Source organism: Montipora foliosa, chromosome 3 (assembly GCF_036669935.1).
Source record: "Montipora foliosa isolate CH-2021 chromosome 3, ASM3666993v2, whole genome shotgun sequence".
NCBI lineage: Eukaryota > Metazoa > Cnidaria > Anthozoa > Scleractinia > Acroporidae > Montipora > Montipora foliosa.
In genome coordinates, this window is record NC_090871.1 from 68,042,515 (window position 1) to 68,070,014 (window position 27,500).

At 38.3% G+C, this 27,500-nt stretch overlaps 1 protein-coding gene and 1 pseudogene across 1 annotated transcript in view; both read left to right on the forward strand.

The window, feature by feature from the left end:
• Positions 1-1,431: 1,431 nt before the first annotated feature.
• Positions 1,432-27,500, forward strand: part of LOC137998092 (uncharacterized) — an 87,925-nt gene continuing 61,856 nt past the window's right edge. The window contains exon 1 of the mRNA XM_068844507.1: positions 1,432-1,690. Within this exon, the coding sequence (XP_068700608.1) occupies positions 1,463-1,690 (228 nt within the window). The 5' untranslated portion in view covers positions 1,432-1,462. The remainder of the gene's footprint in view (positions 1,691-27,500) is intronic.
• LOC137994327 (uncharacterized) lies at positions 3,156-24,702 on the forward strand (annotated as a pseudogene).

Here is a 27,500-nt window from a genome sequence, read left to right on the forward strand (position 1 = left end):
ATTTTATAAAAGCAATAGAGGACCTTTTTCTGTGTTTCCATAGCCTCATCTCAGCACTCGGGGAAGTTGGGACAAATTTCGACAGTTATGCAAACCCTCGACTGCTTCTCGGGTTTGCATGACTGTCTCGAATCTTCCCAACTATATACTCTCCCTCGTGTTTAGATGAGCCTATGGAAACACGGAAAACGTCCTCTATTGCTTAAATATATGCATTGAAGCAAAACTCTCATTGTACCTGAAGAAGGCTGATTTGGCCAGCCGAAATATAGTGCACAACTAAAATCAAATCTATGTTAAAGGTGCTAGGTCACGCAATTTTAGGCAATTTCAGCACTGATCGAATGGTCATAGAATTAACTAAACTATCAAAATAACTGTTCAAAACTATAGAAGAACTCTAACAAAACACAGGGAAGCCAAGAAGGGACATGGATGGACAAAACTGGAGAGGATTGAAATGGATTGAATTTGGGTAAATTTGAAAAACGTCGGCCCACCTTTTTCAAATTTATATCAGTCTATATCAAGATGTCAATTACAAAGCTGGAAAATCATTCTCAGTTGTTATGTGGCCGTGATTTTGCAAATTAAAGACTCTTGCTCTGCCAATTTGACGTTTAGAGCTCATAATTATCAAAATTAAACAAAATTACCGAAAATAGCGTAACCTAGCCCCTTTAACCACTGATCTATACACCTTGTTCCAAAATGGCTGCTGATTTATGCGCATACAAGTTGGCCCTTGCATACATACCAACTCTCCCGCATTATCCGGGAATCTCCCGGATACGGAACGAATCTCCCGGTCTCCCGTACGGGTCATCAAATCTCCCGGGTAAAAACAACTCTGGGCATTTTAAAGGCTTTGCTCCATTGGAGGCTCAAATTGTATCCCCAAGTTAAAAAAAATTGGATTTTTTCAAACTTGTTTCATTGTTTGTTAATGCATTTCTTCATCTCTGAACAAAACAAAACTCTGTTTGTTATCACAGCCATATAAACGGTTGATTGATCAGATCTTTCCGTTTAACCAATAAAAATTTTCGACATAAGTGCTCTGTTTTCCTACAAATTTCCTGTTCAAAATAGATTATTCTTGTATTCTGAAGGACTACTGGTGCGGAAGGGGTAGGTGAGTGCGTTTTTGGGGGGAAGGGGGAATGGGTGAGTTAATCGTAAGGGGGGTTGGGAGGGTTGGGGAGACCGGATTGAAAATATCTCCAGATTTTAGATCTCCAGAGGTTGGCATCCCTGCCCTTGTTGCCTCGTTCAAGGTAAAATATTCTATTGAGGCATCAAGGGCTAATTTGAATAAAAACAAAAGAATTTTTAAATTATATATAAATGGCGGCCATTTTGGAAAAAGGTGTTGTTCGATACCAGACTTCTCAAGGATTGTGCTGCACTAGAACGAGGCCCTACTTATCATTGCCGTGGAAGACATATTGAACCTACGATTATGGATGAGGAAAAGTTAGATATAAGCGTTATTGAACATTTTGCGTCTGGTATTGATCTCGACAAGAAAACCAAAAAGAAGTTACTCGCTCTTTTCAAATATTTAGCCGGAGGAGAGAGCCCCATAGAAGCGGTAGAACTGACTATAAGACGAGATAACAATCTTCGAGAAGCCCAGCTGAAAATGATTTATGAGATGGCAAAAATCGTGGAAAATCCACCTACCTTGGTAAGATTATACTGCCTTACATATAAAATAAGTCATTTTACAACTGGTAAACCTTCTTTTAGCGTTTTCTTTTCTGTTTTATTATTGTTGCGCGTGAGATAAGCTTTATATAATAAATTATTAAGTTCCACTTGTGGTTATACTGAGATACAGTGTACATGTATAATATGGTATTGTGTGATATTTTATTTCCTTTTGTGCAGCTCTGGGTATGGATGCATAAAATCCTTCTGAAGTGAAGAATCAAATTTTGGTCATTGAGTTCTTTTGCTATTTTATTTTTAATTGATAACTCTTCGTTTGCATATGAGGCCACGTTGCCCATTGATGAAATAGCAACCATGTTTGGAGAGTTAAAAAACACTGATCCCCAATTGTACACTGGGTTATCCGTATCCCTTTCCATAGGCTTGATCTTGAGTGTCATCTGCACTTCATTCCACCGTCTCCATGTCTTGTGTCCATCCATCTCTTCTCTGGGCTTCCTGTTGGTCTGCTGCCTCCAAGGTCCATTATTATTATCACTGTTACCGCTGGTCTAATTTTAGCAGGTGGCCATACCATAATGGCATGTACTCAAAGTGCTTGCCTTTTTCTTACACTTCAATCCTTTCATTCATTCATTCATTCATTCATTCATAACCTAACCCTAAACCCTGATAATAATACACTAGAAATTTATAACAACTTAAAGACAATAGACTACAAATGTTTAAGGTGGTAATAACAAGGAAGCGTATATAGAAGCCAGGGGCTTATGAACTATAGGCTTCCTGACATTATAGGGTACATCATACAAATTATGGGGACAGCATAAAGTATAAAATGTATTATTTTAAAAACAAAAGAAAAGAAGAGGAAAGACAAAGTATATAGCTCAACAAAGAAAGAAGGAATTTTTTAAGTCTTTTGCCAAACAAACGGATGCTTTCACTGTTTTGAATTCCAGGACTTAACGAGTTGAAAAACTTAGGTCCTTGAAGCAATTAAGAAGTTTCGGATATTAGTTCGACAGGGAGGTGTGTAAAAAAGGTTGCAATTTCTAGTATAATGCGAATGTAACTGGCTTGCAAGAGTACATGTAAACATATCACAGAAATAATTAGGAAGTAAACCTCTTTTAAATAGACACCTAAATTTACCTATCTGGTATAAATAAACGTCAGAGAATTTCAAAATCTCCTGTTCTTTAAAAAGAACCTCGGTGTGAGAATCAAAAGAAACTTTAGATATTGTTACTATCTTTGCAGAATAATAATGCCGCTTAAATCACTCTGATGTGATTGTCGATCCCCACATTGACATACAATATATTAAGTAAGGGTAAACTAGACATGGCATCTGACAGGATGCGGCGATGCGGATCCGCATAAGTCCCTAAAATCTGCATCCTCCGCATAATTGCAATATTTTCCTCATAAAACTGAAGAAATGCCTGATATTAGTGATAAAACAGCTGCTTACCATGCTCACAAACACAAAAGCCAAAGAGATTGACTACTTTGAAGCGCTTATTTTCCTGAACATTGAAGAAAACACGCCATTTCGTTCACAAGATGAAAGTTCGTAAGCAGTTTCCACACATTTAGAGCCTGGACTCTAGTTAAACCGTTTTCATAACATACTCTAGGCTTGAAATTTTTAAAAAAGATGCAACAAGTTATGAAAATTTAGCCGCAAGTTATAGTAGCAAATTAAATTTCATCATTTGTAGAAGTAGGGACAATCATCATCGCGATAAAGTTGTACAAAAACAAAATAGGGGCCTGCAGTACGTATGTGTAAACAACCCGCTGAAAATGGTGAATGATCGAAGGAATGGATCGTGGTTCAACCACATCACAATTTTGCTCCATATCTCCAAATTGAAACAAATTCATGACGAGAAACAAAATATATTTTTTCGCTTTATTTATTTTAGCAAGTGTTTCGGCAAAATGACGATTACGCAAATTGGCGACTCGTCCAGATATCTTAATCCTAAAGAGAATAAGTTCAGTCGTAAATGCGACTGTATTGGTCGCAATTTCGAGTACTGATTTACCATAAGCATATAAATACATTGGACGGGCCTAATTATTAGTTCTATAAATTGACAGTTTAAATTTCCGCATAATCTGTTGTAATTTCCGCACAATCAATGCATGTTTACGCATAATAATATGGTCAAAAATTTCCCCATAATCTTTAGTTTTTTTTCCGCATCTTATCAGAAGCCCTGACTAGACTATAGTAAAAATGTTGTAAGGGAGTTTTGGAAGGCAAAAACGTGACATAAATAATGCCTAGAGATTTTGATATTTTTCTGGAGACGCTAAGAATGTGAGGTTTCCATTACAAATGTTCATCAAGGATAACACCTAGAAATACGGTTTCTTTTACACAATCAATCTTATTATTGTCAATTTGATAAATAGATCAAGTGTTGCCTCCTTCGGCATGGTCTAAAAACCATAAAATTCGATTTTTTAAAGTTAATTGACAGCTTATTAGCTGGACAACAACTTTACTAATCTACACATTTCAGAATACATGTATTTAGGGTTTCAGAAAGTAAATTAAACTCTTTTGTGAGAAAAAAATGTTTGTGTCATCAGCAAAAGAATAAAGTCCACCGCCTTTGACACATTGCACAGATCATTTATGTAGAGCAGAAAAGAGGAGGGGACTTATATAGAGCCCTGAAGCACCCCACACTTAATTTGGCAAGAATTCGAACAGATACCATTAAATTCCACATATTGTTGTCTACCACTTGTAGATAGCTTTAAACCATCTAAGTGCAGTGCTTGAACACCATATTGCTCTAGTTTTGAAATTAGATATGATGATCAATGATTTCAAAGGCTTAGAGAAGTCTATAAAAATACCAACCGTATACATGTACAATGTACATCTACTTTCAATAGCAGACGAGATTTTGTTATACAAACAAGCTAGAGCATAAGCACTGGAGTGATGTTTATGAAAACCATACTGATTATCAGAGGGAATCTTAGAAACATTGAGAAACCTTAGAAGACCATTGTACATTACTCTCTCTAGAATTTTAGAGAATGCAGGTAAAACAGACATGGGTCTGTAATTTGTAAATTTTTATCCTGTTCACCAGTTTAAATAAAGGAATACCTCGAGCAATTTTCAATTGATTTGGTACAATACCAGAGGTGATGGATAAGTTACATAATGCTAGTAATACGGAAAATTATTTTATCAGTAGAATCTTTAATTAAGTTCATAGAAATATTCTCACTGCATAATTAATTAGCACATTGCAAAACATGCTGTTTATTCCGTTGCATTCTCCCGTTTTCGCCTGTGCTATAGCGCCAGTAATGCTTTGTGCCATTTGGAGTTTAAATTTGCCCTCCGCTTGAAGCGTGCTCTTTTCGTCCTGTACTCCACAAAGACAGTCCGTCTTTTGCGATTACTTTCCGCTTGTTCAAGTGCCACAGCCTGCTTTCCATGGCAGATCAACCTAATGCCCTTCCTGACCCCCGGCTCCTGCTGGAGTGGGACAAGATGCAGAGCCAGCACAAAATCTTCCTCAAGTGTTGGAGCCTATAGCTGAACCTGCACCTGCGCCTGGCCCCCCAGGACAAGGTAAATTTATTCTTTTTTCAGCTTCATTTACGTGAAGGGTTAGTCTTGCTACGTTTTTTGGTGGGGATTTTTTCTGCTTACCGAGTTAGCGTTTTTCTTTGGTCGCATAATTTCTTCTACAGGTTTCAGTTTTATTTGGTACATCTTACAAAAATTCTGTCAGCACGTGCCTGCACGCTTTGCTTGAACTTTTTATGTAGGAATGCTCCCGTGCCCCATTTGTTGTTTGTTTGCTTTTGGTTGCCCTCGTTTGTTCCTAGTTCCAAATTTCTTTTAGCCTTTGTTCCTTTGGTATTTTGAGTTTCGTCCTGGTATCTGTTTATTTCAGTATTTAAGGAAAGCCTTAGTTGCCCGTGTTATTAATTTGGGACGGGTCGAAGCGTCAGTTAGAGTAAGGAAAGCCTTGTTTGCGCCATGTCCTCCGGCGTAAGAATTTAGTGTGGAGCACTTACACTTGGTATGCCGCTAGTTTCTTGTAGCGAAGGTATTTATGGCAGGTATAGGTTTAAGTATTATGGGTTCCCGCTGGTGAAGTCAGTTTTGCATGCGGTTTTAATTTGGTCCACCAGTGACGGAGTTTGGTACAAATAGTGTGCTTTGGTGCAACGCTAAAATTTTATGAGTTGGCGAAGGCAGCTTGTGGTTTAGATTTTACAGTACAAGTTGCACATGATTTATGGTTTTCCACTGGTGAAGGCAGTATTGCGTTCAGTTTAAATCGGTATTCCACCAGTGAAGGAGTTTAGTGGGAGCGTTTGTTGGTTTGGTATACTGCTAGTTTTTACTGGCGAAGGTGCCTCTTTGGTAGGCGTTGCAAACAATGGTCTTATGACTTAGGGATTTCCACTAGAGTATATGCAGCTTTAGGTTTTAGGCAATAATTATGTGGCGTACAGGAAGTATTGTTTTCTTGCACTCTTCTTTATTGTGGACGCCATCGGTGGGGAGTGCTGTGTTATACCCAGCCACTTGTAATAATCATAATAACAACAACTTTATTTAAGTGTCAATGGATTTAGCACTAGAGAACTAATTGGGGAAACTAATGAAATTAAAAACTCAAATCAAATATTCATGTTTTTTGTGGATGTGTAAAACCGGAGTACCCGGAGAAAAAACCTTTCGCAATAGAGAAGAGAACCAACAAACTCAACCCACATATGACGCTGAGTTTGGGAATTGAATCCAGACCACATTGGTGGGAGGCGAGTGCTCTTACCACTGCGCACCCCCTGCTCCCTGACTGACTGGATCAAATCTGTATATTTGCACCCAGTAGTCAATTTACTCTGTAACTGTTGAACTTCAAAGTTAAATTTTAAGTTTTAAATGAATCCAACCTAAATAATTATTGTTTGATTCCCAATAATTTCCTCCTTTGTATTTTAAACCTACTGATGATAAATAATGATGTTGGGAAAATCTTGATCAAAATGTAACTACATGCAGGATGAAGTCATTTAAGTTTGCCTGAATTTCACATAAATATTAATGTGTTTACATATTTTTAGAAAATATATATCATTGGACACCTTGTTCTTACATCTTGGCACTAGCAAAACTGAGGAACTATATCACTCTTTTTGCACAGCTTCTTGCACTGGTCGTTGATATCCTTAAGGGTAACTGCTTAATTGCATCTCCAAAAACCATGTCTTCCATCACAATGTTTCAAAATCTGCTGAGGTTTTTTCCTCCACTATTCATCATTGTTGACAGTTGTTTGATATATTCACTGTTTTTTATTCAGTTAACAAATGATACAAAATACCATTAAAAATATTTTTTAATATTGAATTTTAACAATGATTGATCACAAATAAATTATTATTCATGGTCTTCATCTTCAGTTTCTTCAGTTTGTTTTGTTTGAGAAAAAATTGAAAGTAATAAGATAAATGACTAACTTTGTTGTTCTAAGAGTTATCATAATTTTATTATTATTGCCAATAACAGGCACACTGTATTTTGCGTGTGAATATCATTGCACATTCTAAATTATAAAATAATTAGGATAGTACACGCACTCCCCATTAATATTGGTCAATAGCTGTGTTTAGATGAGAGTATGTAAACACAGCTGCTGACACATCACATGAATTTTTTGATTGGTTATGTGTTGTCAGATGCACGTTTTGATTGGCTGGTTGGAAATATGGGTGTGTATGTTATGCAAACCCTCGACTGTGTCTCGGGTTTGTTTGCATAACTGTCAAGAATTCTCCCAACGCTTGGCATTTTAGATGAGGCTATGTAAAATGGATGGAAAAAACGTCCTCTATTGCTTAAATAACACAACAAAATATAACTTTTTTTTGATCGGTTGCTTTATCTCAAGAGAAGCACTTCCGGAAGGCAGTTTTCTATTAAGCAATGGCATTGAAAGCAGATTCAACCAAGCCTTTGCCTGTTGGGTGCATCTGGCAAAATAGTCCAAAATGCATGTGGGGCTTCTTTTTTTTGGTGCAAACAGGGACAGTCTGAATTATGTTGATCTCTTTTTAGCTGACTAAATTCGCTCTGACGAAGGGCTAACACTCGAAACGTCAGCTTTCCAAATCATCATCATGGTGGTAAATTGACCTTTATCAAAATTTGATTTGATAAAACCAAATTTTTTTCCTGTTAACCGTGACACTGTATGCAATCAATGTAACATGGAGACAATTTAGCATGTAACGGGGTCCCTCATGCGTGAGCCCAAGTGTTGACGCCTGTCGAAGAATAGGTTATTGGCTAAGCTCTTCTGACCCTACAATTTACCAGTTTAATAAATTATATACTAGCCCAAAACAGCGATGTGAAAGTTAACCAAACAGGTACCCAATTTACTGTGGCCATAATAATCCTCTGAAAATGAGAACCCAAAAGTTGTTTTTCAGTAGCTGTGTACCAGCAGGAGAATCCTTCAAGCTCTCCTCTGGATAAGAAACTATCCAGAAGATGCAGGTTGTCAAGATCACTTGAGATTGAACTTGACAGGAATTTATCCCATTTTTTTTGGATAGCCCCCCCCCCCCCCTTTATCCCCATTTTTCATCAGGGCTGTAGTCCCTTTTCATCAGGGGTTGCTCTCAAACTGCCTTTTTTATCAACCTTAGTTGTATGTTGTATTTTCTTATAACTAATGCAAACTGGACATGGAAGGAATCAAGTTCCAACTTTAATGCGATATTACACAAAGAAAAATACTTACAAATTTCATTATTGCAATAAGAGAATGTAACAAAAAAAAACGCGATAACCGGGTTAGCTGTTGGCTTAATCTTTTCTTCCTCACGGACATATTCAAAAGGTCAAGGCTTTGCGTTGTTAAACACACAAACAATAATTACACTGTAAACACATGAATGAATCGAGCTTAGTCAAAAATCCTGCGTAACATATAACCAGCTGACCTTGCTCCTTTTTTTTCCTTTTTTTCGTCCCACACCTGGTGAAGGACGGGCTCTGCTGCACAGACTTCCTTCTTTTAGATCGGATAACCGACTCGTGCTGAGCTTTCGAATGAACTACCGTCTTTATAAACTCCTGAAATGTCGTGACCGTAACGTAGCAAGATCTACATATTCGCGATGGTAATAAACCATCGTCGACAGAAATTTTTTTCAAAGAAAAAACTCTTCTCAATCCCGTACGATTCCTTCCTTCCCTAATTGTCTTTTCACCAAATAAATCCAAAGGATGGTTGTTACTAATAATATATCTGTTGCAAGTACGGCAAACAGAAAAGAATCCCTTCGGCCATTCTCTTCCGATTTCTTCCGGTTATCATTTTTATTGTTCCCATCTGACCAATCAGTGGCGAGAACGGATTGGAACCTTGCCAGCTCCAGAGCTCTCGATCCGAGGCGCTGGCCAAGAGGATCGCAGCTCTTCGGCAAGTGTTTGAACCAAGTCTCGATTGTATTAGTACTAGTGATATCGCCCTCTTAATGCACTAAGGAGAGACCACGCGAACAAGTTAATTGAACAGTGGGATGAAAACTTCTTATAGCAGATTCGTGGTGCTTTAGATGGCGCCGAAGATAGCGAACAAGTTTCGTTTGTCCCTTTCGAGCCACCGGAAAATCTTACGAAGTTCCAACTTATATTTGCCCACCCAGACGCCTTGGTTGAAAACAAACGTGTCATGAACATTTTGAAAACGCAAGAATTTCAAAATTCAAAGTCGTGTGAGAGCTACTTGTGAGAGCTACTTGTTAAAATAATTAATGTATATTAAAAACTATATTTTATAAGCCTAAATTATAATTTAGAGAATGAGTATTTCTAGTGAAAGTCAGATATTTTGTTCGAATATTGTCCCCGGTTTACTGTTAGTTGATTTATTGCCATCATCTTAGTATAGGAGTACATGTTTAAAATTGACTTTTGTGTTTTGTTTAGTATTTATGAGCTACATGTACATAAAATTAACAAAGCGAATGTAGTTCAGCATTGTCTGTACTCTCTTATCGACAACAATATTTGTCATTGCAGTGGTCAAAATGTTGCGTACTCATGAGGCGCAGCCGAAATAGTCCACAACAAATTTTGGCTATTGTGATGATGAATATCATGGTTGAAACACATTCAATTTGTTTTTTTCCACAATATTTAATGCAAAACAAAATATTTATTTCAGAGCATCGTGCATCGTGACGCAAAGAAAGAGCAAGTGTTGTCCATAACTTTCTTATACTATGACTGGTTCATTTCCCAAAATGAGCATTCCTGATTGGCTATTGCATTGCATGACACATTGACGTGAGCATGACGTGAGCAGTATTGTCTGGACTCTTTTCGACAAGAGCAACTTGGCCAATCAGATTGTGAGATTAGAAGCAAACTGTGGTAAAATTCTTCTTTTCTATATACATGTATAATAATCGGTTTTTTCCCTTGCCAGTAGCCGTATTTGATAGTCGCTCCCAGGGGTTTCAGGGAACAGGGGAACAATGACAAACTATCTTAGGGAACAAGGGAACATTTTTAGGGATAAAAGAGCTGGGAAAAGTTTGAACAAATGAAAGTAATTTCGGGAACAAAGGAACACAAACACATCTTTAAAGTGAACAAGGACCCACTGGGAGGGACTCATTTAAGCCCCTGGCTTTGGCTTACTTGAAGTGTACCTCTCATATGTTTATCTAAATAAGTAATGTACATGGACATCTGCTGGATATGACTGAGTGTGTAATGTGATTGTTTCCTTCCTACTGGTTTGTTAGATTTGTTTTGTTTACAATTTTACTTTGCTTTACTTTAATTTATTTTAATTTATTCGGCACAATTCATGGAGTGGCAAAGGAAAGAAACATAACTTTTCGTCCCAATTGACACCTAACCCTATATCCATAGATCAGACCACGACACCGGGAAATCCATGCCCTACTCTTCTCGAATAGTGTGTGGGTTCGTTAACGTCCCACAGATTTTATATATATATACCCCAGGGTTGTGAGACGGGACCTCAGCTTATGGTCCTTATCCGAGAAGACTTGAAAGTCTAACCCATTTGCAGATGGCGTTACAAAGGCAGCACTTTCTCCTCAGTTATTGAAAGTGTAGTGTTGGTCTGGCCGGACTTGAACTCTCGACCTCCTGCGTGACAGCCTGGTGCTCAACCATTTTGTTCTATTGATAGAAATAATAATTGATAAGTGTGGTCTTGAATAAAGTCTGATGATGATAATAATAATAATGATAATAATAATAATAATAATAATATAATAATAATAATAATATATATACTTAATTTGAAAACATTTCTAAAGAAATACAGCATTCACAAGAAAGTAGCAAATTATTCAGAAAAAGTATGAAAATCTAATCAGAAATAGTTTTGTGGAAATAAAGTTGGAATTGAATGTGTTTAATATAGAATTTGGTTTCATCAATTTCCATGTAAAGAGATTGAAAGGCTCACATTTAGAGTCTACGTCAGAGTGTATTGAGAAATGTGAGTTGTCACAGTATGTTGTTTATGTATCAAGTGGAGGAGCTATGCCATATTGGTGGAAACACCTAACCAAAGTGGGGATTTACTGCTTTTATCAATTTTCCCTTTATAATAACATTGTTTACATTATAAGAGGTGTACTTAAAGGGGCTATGTCACATATTTTTTGGTGTTTAAGGGAGATCTTTAGTTAATCATGAGTTCAAAACTGGAAAATGGTAATGTCGAATTCCTTTAATTCAGTCTTGTTCATCTTTGTCTATCCATGCTTCTTTTTGCTTTTGCTGTATTCTTTATATGTTGTTTGAACAGTTTAAGTGCCTATTGCAATGTTTGATTTTACTTTTTGGGCATTTTAGATGTCATGAAATTACATCATTTTGCATGACATAGCCCCTTTAACATTGGATAGACTGATTGTTCAAAGAAAAGAAGGAAGGCATTAAGTCAATATCAACATACATTATCAACAAGCCATAACAAAGCCCACAGCCCACATCCTATGCCCCCTGCTGCTACCGAGACAGAAACCCATTCCCACCACTGGCCTTCCCCCCCTTCCCCCCCCCCTTCCCCCCCCCCCCCCCCCCCCCCCCCCCCCCCTAGGAATCCAATTAATCCATGAACTGGCTTACAGGAGCCGTTTATTTTTATCCATGATCCTGGCTCACAGGAGCGTTTTTTTTATTCATCTTTTTTTTTTTGTCATCACGGGATAGCACTTTTTTTCTTGGCGTAGTCCCTGTGGGGCTTTTCGCCATCCCTCTGCTCTTGTTTACTTCCGGTCACGTTGATACTTTTTTAAACTAACCAATCAAACTTGCTTTCTAGCATTTTGCAACTGGAAGGCAATAAGAAAGAAGGAGGGGCGACAACATTCGCGTTGTGCAGCTCCTAATTTAAATATGGCGTCCACAGTTGTTCATTCCTTCACGTTAAAAACCAACTCTTCCGAGACATCTCCACCAAGTTTTCTCCTCTAGAATCAGCGGAGGTTGTGAAGTTGTCGAAGAGGATTTTGGGAAACACTTTTTACTCTCTTCAAAACGAAGATCTGTTGTCATGTCTCAGACGTCTACAAGAGCTTGGTTATGTCTCGAATAGCAAACTCGCTCTCGTCAAAGATTTTGTCGCTTCAAAATCCAGCAACAAAAGGAAAATCAGTGAGACTATTGAAAACTTTAGCTCTCACATCCGCTTCTGTATGATCCGGAGAAACAATTACAAGGAGGAACGACGATCTCAAGAGGATCACAGCAACACTTGAAGCAGGGCAATCATCCGTTGTTAATTTGCACGGCCCGGGAGGAGTTGGAAAGACAACCCTTGCTCAAGAGATTTCCTCAAAATGGCGTGGAGGAAAGTCTTATATTTTTCGATCTAAGAGAGGCAAAAGATATGAGAGCTCTATATTTTAGCCTCATGAACAAGCTAACCCTTACTGTGCGTGTTGGATACGTAGACATGAGTTTTGTAGTGGGAAAAAAAGTCTTGGAGAAAGCTTTTGAAGAAAGCGAGGGGTTGCCTGTGCTTTTTCTTTTTGACAACGTTGAAGAGTTTACCTCGGGACAGGGGAAGGAAGGCACGAACTTAAAAAAATCGTTTATGGAGTTCTTAGAAAAGCTTATAGGGATATTATAAAGACAGACAGGCAGACGAGAGCTTTAAGGATACTTTTGACGTCAAGGACGCCATTGAATGAGGTCAACAAGGGTGTGGATTATGAACTGAAACCACTTGGAGATAATTTTTCGGAAAAAATCCTTCTTTCTGACGAGCCTACTGACATTAACATGGTGCAAAAAGAGAAGTTGCTTAGTGTCTGCAATGGGAAACCTCTTCTCTTGAAAGGGTTAGCAGCAATTTTGAAACAGGAAAGGAAACGTCCCAGCGACCTGATCAATGAAATTGAGAAATTTATCCGGGATTTTGAAGAGAAAGGGGGACACCGACGAGTCCAAGCATGAAGAACTTCAAGATGCCAAAGAAAAAGCTTATGGTTATGAGGAAGGAGTTGGTCATGGTGAAAAATCTGTGATCCATGAAATGTTCAACACACTACCATCTGACTGCCTGAAAGCATCAGCAGTTTCACTTTCTTTGTTTGTGTGGCCCATTCTCTGTCTCCACAGCAGCACAGGTTCTTGGCATTAGTGTGCCAGAAACTGTGGCTCAGCTTGAGGGGCTAGAAACCAGTGCCATCATTTCCGTTGTGAACAGAGAAGAAAAGAATTGATGTATGACATTCATCCACTGTTGAAAAAGTATGCAGATAGCATAAAGGACGATGAACTTTTCGTTGAATCGTACACCAAAGCAAAGGGCACTTTTATGAGATTTTTTATGTCTAAACTGAAAGAAATTGCAGGATTTGTAGAAGCTGACTATGTTAAAGCGTTTAAGATGTTTACCAGTGACAGTGTGCGAACTACGAGTTTGCTATAGACATTTCCTTGGAGTCAGAGTTTTTCAGCATACCTGGTGAATTTCGTGACAATGCCCTTGATTGTGTCACTAGTCAATGCCTTGCTGCCAAATGAAAGAAATGCGAGCTTTTCAAATCATGGGCGAAAATGTGCAGTGATGACGGAAAGTCAGGTGAGACAAAGATCATACAAAAATAATCGGAATTTAAAACAAATACACTACACTGGCTTTGCTTGCTTTTTTTTCACCATAATCCATCGCGCTTCGGCGAGAATGTTCTGCGCAGCAACCAGAAGGCAGAACTCTAAAATAATCTAAAAAACTTAACAACTCTTAATTAGAACATTTATATTGCATTCTGATACATTTTTTTCTACTACTTAACATTTAACAGTTGGTTCATGCGTCTAGCTACCTGCGTTCCTCGAGATTCAAAGCACACGAAAGTTTGTACTGCTTGACTGCTTGAAAATAATTTCTAAGTGCTCTTCAAACTTCGTAATTGCTTCAAATCACGATGAACGGACGCTTGCCACATTTTCAATGTGGTAGTTTAAATGTTAAATTTCAGTTCAGTAACACAAAGCAAGGTTGTGGCCTGTTGTAAATTAGCCAATCAAACAGAAAAAGTTATTTTGTATTCAGAAAATAAAACTAAGTTGCATGCACGCATGAATTCACCTGTCAGTTTTTTGACCAATAGAACACGAGATGGCTGAAGCGTGGCAGAATATTTTTAGGAATGAATAAACAACGCTTTAAAGAGTAGTAGAAGGGAATTTCCCTTTACGCAACATTGAAAAGAAACTACATTGTTGATAATGTTATAAATTTTGAGGAAGTTTTTGCCAATTTGTGAAATGAAAAACTGCTGAAGTCGCTCGTAGGAAAATCTCTTTTTTTAAGGCCTTTGTTTGCTGACGTCATCAGCGTGCACAATGGAATATGAAGCTCAATTGCCCATTTGAATTTGATTACACGAATTCTCAAAGCTAGTTCTTTTGACAACCCAGAACTCCATTTCAATTTCAAGTTCAAGTGGACTTTGTATAGTACGTCTTTTGAATGTCGAAAGCGAAGATCACTACTATTTAATAGGTGCATTGTAAGCTTAAACTACTAAATGTTCTGTTACGGGACTGGTAAACAACAAATTATCCGTAGTAGTTTACTATCCTTGGGATATACTAGTACTTTTTTTTTTTAACTACATAGTTCATTGGATAATGCATTTGTTGCGTTTTGATTGGCTTTAGCCATCATGGTATTTGAGATATTATTCCATGCTCCACAGTATCAGTTACTGAAGTAGGGAAGATTTATCCATAATTTTTGGGCGTTTTTTAAGATAAAACAATTATTTCACTCGCGTTTGTTGGATATGAATTATTATAGCCAATTTTACGCGCCTCTTGAAAGACGTGCGATATAATAAGTTCCTTATAATAATAGTTTTAATGTAAAGGTGGTAATAATAATAATACTATTATGATTTTAATTACTGAATTTGGAAAGTGGCAAACCAGTTGATTTTTTTACTTCTTTGTATTCACTGTAAAGCAGACATAGAGGAAAATGGGATTTTTTTCTCACAATGTCATCATACATGTAATGGTGTTTAGGCGCTAGGGATAAAAGGCACACGTTGGCTTTTACGACATTTTCAATCGATTTGAATAATTGTTTTTGGCTTAAAAAAATAATTTAATGAAAATAATTAAATGGATAGGGTTTGTTCGACAAATTATAGTGTGTTTTCGACAAAAGGAACTGCTTTATTAATAATGTAACACAGATCCATGATCCCAGATAAAGTGTGTTTTTCAAGTAATTTTTAAAATTTTGTGGGAATGTAGTTCAGAAAGGTCATTACAGAGTTAAATCGTTTCATTTTCTTAAAAAGAAATCATTAACACTGAATCCAAAATTGTGATTAGTAGGTCTCCATGCATGGGGTAAAAAAAGAAATAATTGCTTTAATTGCCCTTTCAAATGAATGTAGAATACCCATTCGAATTTTGATTTTAAGAGAGCGAGGTAAAACAGTTATTTCCAGAAATACACACGTAATTAAATGCAAGCCGGTCTTGATAATCATCATTAAGTGTTCCCTTGTTCTTCTCTCCGATTTTATCATCACTCGTGTCTTGGAATACAGACAATTAACGGCTGAAAGTGACTCCCAAACGCTGATCATCATCTGAAATCACTAGCACTTCTCTTATTGTGAGAAACCGGTGGCAAAGTGCTTAAATGAAACGGGACACTTTGTGTTAGATATCAAAACTGGGTATTCATTTCTGGACATATAAGTGAGGTAACTTTGGTTGCGTTTTGATAAGGTTTCAGTGATTGTCACCACCGACCATATCTTGAAAGAACTGCTAGGTTATTTTCAGTCTGTGTCAGAGGGGTCATATATTTTTTTTTCTTACTGGACAACTATCGTTCCCTTATCGATGTTTTTGACCAGCATTTGTTGTCCAAAGGTGATTTCCTTGAATCTTTTATGTGATGTTTGTATGACTCTTTGCCTCTCCACTGCAGGCTCACTCTTTCGTGCTCATTTAAAGTGTTGGGAATCCTTGTATGTCCGGGACCAAGACGGGCCTAGTGAGGCTTTTAAAGTGTTGGAACAAGCAGCTAATTCTCTTGGGAAAGTCCAAGATACAACTGCGGAGAATTTCACGCTGACCCAAGGCTTGTACTCGTATTTCGAAGGCGAAATCTATTATAAGAAATCTGATTTCAAGAAAGCACTGGAGTGCTTACAGTCATCCTTAGACCTTATGGAAAAGCTTCTACAAGTTGATGACATCCTTTCCAGGTGTTATAACGCAATGGGTAATGCTATTACGGCCTCGAAGATCTCACCAAAGCCCTTGAGTTTACACACAAGGCTCTAAAGATGACAGAGAAAGTGTGAAGGGTGGTGAGTATCATTATAGCTTGCCGGTTTACAAAAATCAAATAGGCACTGTTTACGAGGGTCAAGGAAATTACGATAAGGCCGTTGAATACTACAAAGAGGCAATCAGGCTTTTAGAAGTGCTTGAAATGTCAGGTTATGAGGACGAAGCCGATTTTTGCAGGAATCTTGCAAATGCTTATCAATTTCAAGAAAAATTCGAGGAAGCGATGAAACCAGCTGCTGACAAGGCCTTTGAAATACGAAGGAAACGTCTTGGAGATCATCCGGATACAGTGCGAAGCATTTTCCAGCAAGGCGTTATTCAGGCAAACCTACAAGAGCCTGAAAAAGCGTTAAATTTGTTCCGGAATGCTTGGGAAATGGAGAAATCACTGAAACCGGGGAACCATAGCAAGGTTTGGAAAATGCTTATTGATACTATCATTTATTTGATGGCGGATGATAGTCAGAAGACGGAGTTTAAGAAGGAGGCTTTGGCTTTGTCAGCGTTTCTGGAAAGAGGAGAGAGGACCAGTTCGAGGTTTGGCTTTACTGAGAGCAACAGACTCATTATTGACACTGTAGTGGAGCTTTTGGGAGATATTGAAGGAGAGAGAGATGTACAGCACGAGTATGAAAAAGAGGAAATTTGTGGTTTTTTGATGATGGATTCCAGGGTGAAACCGAAAAAGATTTTTATACAACGTTTGATGAGGCAACGGACAATCGAGAGCTCAACGAAATGTTAAAAGACAGAGTTGAGCTCTTGGACAAGATAATTAACCTCTGCATTCGACTTGACATGCACGAGAATCGTTTAAAGCACACAGGAATCAAGTTAAATTTGTACAGGAAAGTTCTTTTCAAGGCAAACTTTGTCGGTGAGAAAGGATATGAAAAAAAAAGAAGCCTCAGAAGTAAAGTAGAACAAATGTATGAAGACTTAGGTGAAAGAGAGAGTATCACCGAATTCCGAAAAGCCTTCTGAGTTCGTGGCGATCGAATGGGGAACAAAGGGAAGGCATTGAAGAGACAACAGAGACGATGAGCTCATTGGCCAGAGAAAGAACAATAAGGGGTATCCTTCAACTATGCTTAGACCTTAACGAAAAAAAAGCTTCACAGAAGGTACGGAGAGGAAGCCTTATTATTTTATGAAGAACTGTGGACGAGAAAGTGGGAAGAAATGGACAAACGGGCGATAAAGAAGTTTCTTCGTGACATCAAAGCTTTGGCTTCATCAGTAGGAGATTATGAAAGAAAAGATCTCTATCAAGATGTCTTGCAGGTTAGTTAGTTTTTCATTGGTATAAAGACAACAGGAAAAAAAAACTTAATCAAAAACTCTGATTTGAACAAGGCGGCTGTGGAAAAACTGTAATATGCCAAGACGCATGAGAAACTGCAGAACTAACTTCTACCTGACGGAATACTTTGTTGCTAATCTGGTCGAAAATTTGTTGAATGTAGCTTAGAAAGTTACGATTCAAAGAGGGTTATTACAACAAAAGTTACGATTTAAAGACGATTCAAGGGTCTTTGAATCGTAACTTTGTATTAAGCTACATTCAAATTTCTTTAAAGTAGTAGGTCTGATCAACCAGGTCGCAATGTGAACTGTAACGTTCGCAAAACACACCATTGTGTATGTATGTATAAGAGTAATGGCATTATGCTTTTACACGAAGCCATTAGAAAATGAGCAGCACCAACGGTAGCCTGCATACGTTCAGCGGCAGTGCGCACCAGGGCAAGAACATTGCTGCTTTTTCAAACATTGCTGCAGACTAAAATACACTTTGGTCTCTGTGTAACAAGTACTGATAGCGAAATTTGTGTGACATTAATTAGTTTTTTCTTCTTGAACAATCAGTGATTGGATTATGTTATTGTAATATCCGGAATAATCAACGTTAAGGCGAGTTTTCGCCCAGTCTGATTAACTTGACGAGGCCGTGATCATTTAGATTCTACAAAAAACTCGTTCAAAAGTTGTTTTAATAATACTGTGGTTGGAGTAAGCAACACTTCCACAAAATAATGAGGAAAAGGTCGACCAGCGTGCATTTCTGTTGATCATCTTGTTTTGCAAACACATCTTGCATATTAATTGGATAAATTATTGGCAGCTAGTCCGGTTGTCAAGAGATTGCACTCGTTCCTAGGATTAACTGGAGGCTCTTAGCAAATCAGATTAGCGTTAAAAGAGTATATTGTACAATAATTTAATAATTTGTTGCCTGCATTTAACGTTCACACACATTCTTCATTTTTTGCAGAAATTCATTAACACTGGGGAAAAAGCAGTCACCTTGGGACCCAAAGGTATAGTTTTACCTCTGCATTTTGGAATATTATTTCTTGTTAGTATTGCGTTCTACTTGAAAGACGATTAAGAGGGAAGATTGATAAGTTTTGAAATGTCGTTGCTTGATTATGGTTATGTGACTGAGTAACAATGGTCTTAGTATTTCGGGGCATTTGATCAGTGTTACAGATGATTGCCTCTGGGTACAAAGTAAGGAAAGGGAAAACGTACATAGAACCACAGTAGCATATTCACCACCAAAATATGTCATAAAATACAGCTTAATAGCTGCACAGCGATTTTGATGAGCGTGATAGTGTTGAATAAAACCCCAGTGTGACATTGTAACGGCGGTCACGCGAGTGTCCCTTAGCTTGTGAACTTTATTAGACTTTGATGTTTTGATTTCTTGCTATTTTCTTGATTTTCAAGTGATTTCTCTATTTTAATAACTCCAAAGAGTTTAGGAAATTTTGACTTCGCCTTATTATTCGCATGCAGAGAATTTTCGAGAATAATCTAGAAACCGAAATAATATCACCTTTCAAGTTATATGATCTGTGCGTTTACTGTACTCGCGTTGGAGTTTTTAGAGGGAACGCTTTTGTTGTCGACACATGCTTCTGATCAAGAGAAAAAATCTTTAAATTCATTGTAAGTATTTGACAAGTGTCAATTGACTATAACGTGGATGTCAAATATCAAAGAGGTATGCTGGCGGATATGGCCACCATGTTGGGCACAAGTACTCGAAACCTGAGCAGAGCCACATACCGGTCACATTGGCATACATGGAGGGGTGGACGTACGTACGGACGGACGGTCGATGACGTCAGGGGTTACGCCGATGGGTTACCAGATTTTCTTAACTATGGTGTAATCGCATGATTTTTCTGGTTATTCCAAATTGCACTCGAAATCACGTGATACCAATACTAAATTAGGCTTTCTCATGCTAAACTGGCTCAGATTAGCCGTAGCAGTAAGATCTGTATAAAAACCAAGTCGACTTTATTCAAAGGTCAAGTAATTGTACGCACTAATTTTATTGTAAAATGGCCACTTAGTCGTTAGTTGATTGTTTATTTATCTTTCATACCTTGCTTTCGTTTATGTGATAACCCCAAGCACCCTTATTTAAAGAAGCCACCACGACACAAGGGAGTGCCAGTGTGAAGAGAAAGATGAAGAAGAAAGCAAAAAACGTATCGGAAGAAGAAGACAAAGAGATAGAAGTAACCTCTGAAGAATCTGCGGAAAGACCAAGTGGACGATTTAACTTCTGAGGAGAAAATTGAGGTCACATCTGAGGATGAAAATGAATACTCGAGTTCCTTTCGAGAAATGGATGAGAGTACCATTGTTTTACACAGGTAAAGACGATCTCTAGAATTTGAAATCACAGTTTTTGATGTGCCATCGAAATATAAAGGCAATCGCCAAGCTACACCGTTTACTTTTGAAGGTGGTCGTCAAGCTAGAAATATGCAATATATTACTCGCAATTTCGTTGAATATCGTCCATCAATCAACATCCCTTGACCACATCGCTAGTTTTGGAGGAAGAAGGTCGACAGCTATGGAAACTTCAACATTAGTTAGCAAAAGTTGGCCAAGTTGGCATAACTTGGCGAACATTCTAGTCTTTTTCTTTGAAAAATGTATGATAATGCATAGTTAATGTCTGGAGAAGGTTATGGAAAACTGGTGAGTTTTGGTGTGTTTCGTGGGTTCTTTTCGCTGATTTGGCCGTAATCCATGGCATTTTTGCAATTATCGTGATCATGGTACTGGTAATGGATTTATGCACGGCACATATCACATGAAGGCTCATGACGTGTTATAATTTCCTGGTTTTACAATACTCTTAGAACTGGGGGTCTCTCCAACTCTTCACGAACAGTGGGTTCTGTAACGACCCACGGAGTTGCGGATTAACAGGAAAGGTTGTGAGATGGGGCCTACGGTTTATAGTACTTATCCGAGAAGACTTAAAAGTCTAACCATCTCCAGGTGAAATCACAAAGGTAGCACTTTCTGCTCTCATCATTTTTTTAAACCCTGAGCGTTGTTCCGACTGGGTTTTGAACCCGCGATCTCCCAAACGAAAGTCCGATGCTCAATCAACTGAGACACCAGTTAAGGTTTTTTAATTTTGAGCCTGACTTACAAGTTAGGTTCTCTTCGTATGGGTACGTCGCCTTGGGCATCGCGCAACGCTCGCCTCACTAAGGTTCTTTGGGGGAGCGTTGCATGACATCCCAAAAAACGGCTGCAAAGGAGACTAGGTGGGTACGTGGGCATAGTGGGCCAACTTTTTTGTTTGGCATTTTTTAGAGGAAACGTTGTCAAAGAAGGGACACACAGTGGGACCTCAAACAAGTTGCCTTACAGGTAATCTTCCCTCGAGACGCAGTGCCTGAAGACAGAATATTGACCCTTTCTCAGATGGAATCCTGGTGCTCGTTGCCCGCCTCTCTTTCACCATGAAGCCATCGTTAGCGATGTCATTGAGCTATCAGCAATGGACAGTCCGGGGATTCTACATTTCAATAAAGCTGTCACATTAGTTATTCCACACTGTGCTTCAAGTCTTAAGGGTTATGAAGTGGTGATTAAAACTTTGATCAATACTGAAACTAATGAGTGGGACGATATTGTTGAAACGGAGGATTTGCGAACACTGGATGGTGAGAATTTAAATGTTCATTTATTTGTTATTATTTTTTTGGCATTTTAAGAAAGAGGGTTTTGTTACTTGACCCAAGTAGCAGCAGAAGGCCTATGCTACTCAAGGCTTAAAAGCGGACAGTGTGTTTTGCTTTCACAGTACAAATTTTGCGTAGAATTTCTTCCATGTAAAATGTAGCTTGATTCCAGAAAAAAAGTTAGTTCTACTGCCACAGCCACAGCCACCACTACCACTACCACTGCCACTATCACTACCGTTGCCGCTGCCATTGCCACTGCCACTGACCACTGCGACTGCCATTGCCACTGCCACTAACCAATTGAGTTACCGCGCACCGGTGGCTTAGTTGGTTGAGCACCGGGAACCTAACAGGGAACGCTGAACGGCCATTGGACGCGTTCCATGTAACGCATTTACAAGAAAAAGAACGCGTTCCTTTGAACGCGTTCACAAAAACCGGTAACATTCACTGCGAGATGAAGATGGGATTGTTCGAGTCAAGCAGTTAGTCTTTTCCTAAAACGAGGTTTTTTTGCGCTAGAGATATTTAAAAAAAACAGTTAAATTATTGCAGTGATCAATAAGATTTCTTTTTTCAATTGTGCAAAAATATAATATTTGATTGTATACAAAAAAAAGTGAGCAAAACAAGGACAAAAGATGACTTACGTATAAATTTGGGCTTGCGCACGGTATTGGTTGTCAAAAACGCTTACCGACAATACCCGAAGTTTATCTGTTATTTCTTTGTTACAAAGTATTTATCTGGAATAATACCGAAAACAAAAGCTTGTCTATTATGTCTGCTGTTTATTTTGATACTTTCCTTGTGTTGATTTTGCTTTGTTAGCGCACAGCAGCACAAAAAGACAAAGTTGGTGGAATCCGAAAATTTTTCGTTGGACGTGTTACATTTTGATCCGAAACATCGCACTTTTAATTTCGTTTCTATCGTTTGTATCGCTTTAACCTTTCTATCGTTCGTTTGGTTCGCGGCAGCTATCGTTTGAAAGAATGGAAAAAAAAAAAGGTTTAAAAAGTTTTTTTAAAGGTTTCGAAGGGTTTAAAGTTTGTACTTTGCGCGTGAGAGAATTAGTCACGTATTGAGTAAAAATTGTCACGTGCTAGGCAACCAAAACTTGTTTAGTGAAGCAGAACGAGCCAGTTGTTTTGTTTGCGCGCATTTCACGGCTAGTGGAATTTTAACGTGTATTTTCGGTTATGTACAAAAGAAATATCTTAAAGGAACGATTAAAGTGAAGGAAACCCAGTGTTTTACAAACGATTCAAACCGCCGAACCAAACCACAGAAACAGATCAAACGATAAATTTTTTTTTGCGTGATGGTTAAAAATTTAGTGCAAAAACTAGTCGCGTAACGCTAGTTCTGGTTCTACAACTCTAAAAGTACTCATTGTCTGTGGATGAACGGTATTATCCAACTAATGTGTACGTAAATTTTCAAGCCTCTTTGGCCATATTGAGAAAAAGAAAATATTTACACTAACATCTCAATCCCGTCACTGCACTGTTTTTTTCGCTGATTTGAAGTGCGGGTTTTTTTTTTTTGTTTCTTAATTGAAAACAGAAAGATATTTTTTGAAGCTTTCTCTTTACCAGCTAAATGCACATGAAATGTACTTTCCATCTCCGTTTTCAGATTATTACAGTTTCCCAATTGTAGTCTTAAATTCAAGCGCTAATTTTTAGCGGCCTTGAACACCAATCCCTTTGTACACGTAAATCTCGCTAAGCGGGGACGTCTCTAGAACGCGTTCCTGCAGATGAGAACGTGTTCTAGAGAACAGGTTAAAAAGAGAACTTGTTTGTTCCATATCCGTTCTGCCCCCGTTCCATATATCCGTTCTGTTGCTGTTTCATTTCTCGTTCAAGTTTCCAGGTATCCAGGCCTCAGTTGTTTAAAAGGTGGATAACGCTATCAACCGGATAAATCACTATCCAGCGGATAAGCACACTAGCAAAACCAATTGAGTTATCCAGTGGATAGCGCTATCCACCCTTCGAACATCTGGGGCCAGTACTGCTAGCATTGTTTTACATTTTGAACAACCCAGGCCAGTTTGAGCAATGTAACTGGAGAGAAAATGTGCTCACTACCGCTCAGTGGAACATGTCTCCATTCTCTGCGGTGGCCACAAATCAACAACTAGAACTTTTTTTCCAGACATTAAGGAAGACCACACTGACACTGCTGATGTTTCAGACTTCCTCTTTCCTGTTGCTATCAGTAAGATAACGCAATGTTCAACATTCGTAGTGGTCTGTCGTCTAAGATCGTATAAACATACCATCACAAGTCAGGAAAGCGAACTGGTGTGGCCGAATTTCCACTTGCGAGAATATCTTTTCCGCAAAATGCCGTTCCACAAGATGAATCAGTTGAAGTCATTGTCAAGGTTAGCCTGTCACACGTTTCCATTATTCATGTTTCAATCGAAATTTGTTATTCTAGAGGAATCGAAAGTAAAAGTTAAGCCTATCAATGAAAGGAAACTCCAAGCATTATTCAGGTTAATACAAAAAATTGATTGGACTAACTGGGTGCGTAAATAGTGGAACTTTAAATTAAAAAATACTCAATTTGGAACACATATTTTAGGTTTTGGGTTGTTGAGATTATTTCAATTAAGTCGAATGTATTTCAACAAAAAAGATACTTGTAATTACAAGGCACTCGAGCAGGCCATGTTCGCCTTCCCTTCTCTTTCATTTGTATCTCTTGTGAGCGTTAAAACAAAAGCAAATGTCGAAAAAGCATTCTCCTTTTCATTAAAAGTTGCTGTATAAACATTTCCCATTTTCCCTAGCTTCAAGAAGTTTCCCAAAAATTGTTCAAGAAGAAGCAAATTTTTCCAGGACCGATATTGCGAATATCGAGTCCAAGAGCAGGTGACTTTCTGAAGCCTGTAACATCCAGCTTCCATTGTCATTGGGAGAACGTTACAGGAGAAGAGACACCGTTATGTCAATAGTCCGTGTTCGAGTCCTCTTCAAAGAATCAAGCTCTGAAAAACAAGAGTGGATTGAAATAACAGACAAACTTGAGACACCTCCCACATTTGATGAAGATATCATCACCTTTGAAGTCAGGCACTTCTCAGAGTAAGTTTTAAAGTGAGAGAGCGTTCTTTTAGAATAATTTTCATTTTGCTGTTGTGCTTGGGCCAGGTTGGGGCCTGTTTCTCGAAAGTCCTGAAAACGTTTCGGACTCGAAAAGCCATTTATACCCTTGTTTTGTAAAGCTGGTCTTTTCACGTGTTTTCAAGATAGCTAAGGGCAAAACGATTGCGAAGTTTAATGACTGAAAACCTCTGCCTTCTATGGATACAGAGGAATTTGTGATACCCGAAAAGGCCCGAAAAGTTGCGGGACTTTGAGAAACTGGGCCCTGCAATTTTGTCTTGTCCCTGGTTTTCTAACACGACAAGAATTTCCTCAGGCTTTTGTTCGCCATCTTGGTAAACAAGAGTTTAAGGCGATTCCAGCCAGTTTCATCCGTATCACATGAAGAAACTGGTCTATTTAGATGTATTAAGTCTATTTAAAAATACTTTATTAAATCATTCGAATTGCAATTCCAAAGGGAATTGAAAAACTCAATGTTACAATTACAAATGTGAAATGACAAAAATTTAAATATGTACATTATTTTATAAAATATTAGTCAATCTTGGTTGCAGTTCAGTTCAATCCCATTTCTTTATCGAGCTTGGTATGAAGCTTGTTTGGAATCTTTTAGTTCTACATTTTAAAAGTGGAAGTCTTCTAGGGTTTTTAACGAAATAGTTTTTGATCGTAGGTCTTGGCCAAAGGCTATATGGTTTACTATCAGGATGGGTTACAATCTTGTAAAATTTCATGCACAGGTGTTCGCGTCTTTCCCAGAGTGTAGTCAGGTTCAGGACTTCAAGTGCTTCTTTGTATGACAACTGCGGGATGCACAATACGAAGCGCCCGACGCTGGATGACTTCCAACTGATCTTTCAACTTACATGTCAATGAATGCCAAACGGGGCAAGCGTATTCTAATAAAGGTCTGATAAAATAACAGAAAGCAGATCGTCAATGTTGAGGTTGTACACCACTGGGATCAAGAGTTCTCAGGGCATAGAGTCGTGAACAAATATCATCTATATGAGTCGATCATTTAAGGTCAGAAGACACATTCACTCCAAAGTATTTAGAAGACGCAACACAGTCTAGTTGACGGCCGTCTACTGGGGGGGTCTCATGGGGATGCTCACGCTGACACATCTATTTTAGTAATAGTGCGCTTCACTATTAAGGATTCGTACAGACTACCAGCATTTAAATACCTTATATTTCTTAAAATTAGAAAACTATTGTTGCAATTACGGACACTTACTAATCACCTGTCAATGTCATCATCATTAGTTGGTGCTCCTTTCTGTCACCAGAATTAAGAGCCTAGCATCCTCTAGTCGTCAATAAGAATCAGACAGTAATTATTAGGCTCCAATCCTTTCCATGATGATTGCGATTTTTACAAGTTTGCGTGATTCGTCATTGGAAATATATCTCCCTCTTTTGCTTCGGTCGATGAGACTTTCTTGTTTGAAAATATATTACCACTACCTAATTAATTTAGGAACAAAGGGCTCAAACCAATTGCGATAGTTACAACGTAATATTAATGAAACCATTTTGTGATATTAACAAAGTTAGAGTTATGCATGATTTATATTTGTGTCGGCTACATGTACGTGTACTTTGATAAATCTTGTATTCACAACCATCATGCCAAATTAACTCAGCTTATCTGTGTTAGGGATATCTTTGTACAAAAAGCCTGCATTCTACAATGCGTGTTAACAGTATACAGTAGTTGCACAGGAAATATTTTTGTGACCATTTGACCAAGTCAATGCATCATTTGTTTCCATCCATACTTTTTTCTCCGAAGAACATGTTGATTTATTCTAAAATCCATGATCACTTAGATCCTTTTGTTCTGCTAATGGTTGTTATCGATGATAGGGATCCTTGCTTGCCATTCAGTTTAATACTTGTACCAGTGTGCCAACCAAAATGGGTTTGTGAGAGGATGGTTGTAAGGGTTAGGGTTGGTTAACCCTAACCCTAACCCTATACCAGGGCTACCCTCCACAGTAGAAATGTGAATGTGGTAGTTCCTAGAGAGGGACTGTACTCTAGCCATACTCCAAGGAGCTTGTGCTGGTCCATTGGTTATACAATGCTGTTTAATGTGTACATGTAACAATGTAACACCCAGTCTTCCTTATTCGTAATGGGGTAAGACTTCGCTTTTGCCTTTGCTTGGGACTTGATGTCCCAATTTTGTTAAGTCAGGCCTTCTGATAGGCATGATTAAAAACAGAAATTGTGCAAAATTTTCAGTGCAGATTATGCAATTGGGAAGGATCATTGTGTCAAAACTATGCAAATTGTGCAATATTTCCTGAGCTATTGTAAGCCTAGGTTTTAGGGTAAGAAAATCACTTTTGTGTTGCTCTGGGCCGGTTCCTGAAAGGTGTAATACATGTAACTCTATTCCTGGTATAAATGTGACTTATTCCAGGCACATTTATCCCTAGAATAGGGTATTACACCCTTTCAGGAACTGGCTCCTGGAGACAATTTGAACACTAGGAAACAATAATTAAGGTCTATGCCTAACTTTGATTGAAAAAGACGAATCATTAAGTATACACCAATGCGAGGTCTTATCCATGACCTTGGCTCAACTAAACTGGAAAGAAAGCACACTTAACTGCGTACATACAAAATAGTTCAGAGATGTATCCAGAGTGCGTCATTGCGTCCTGGGACGCAGTCGTTTTCCTTTTAGACGCATAGAATATCGAACAAATGTCCAGTTGGACGCAGAAAAAAATTGAATGTTTATGCAAATTACGAACGCCA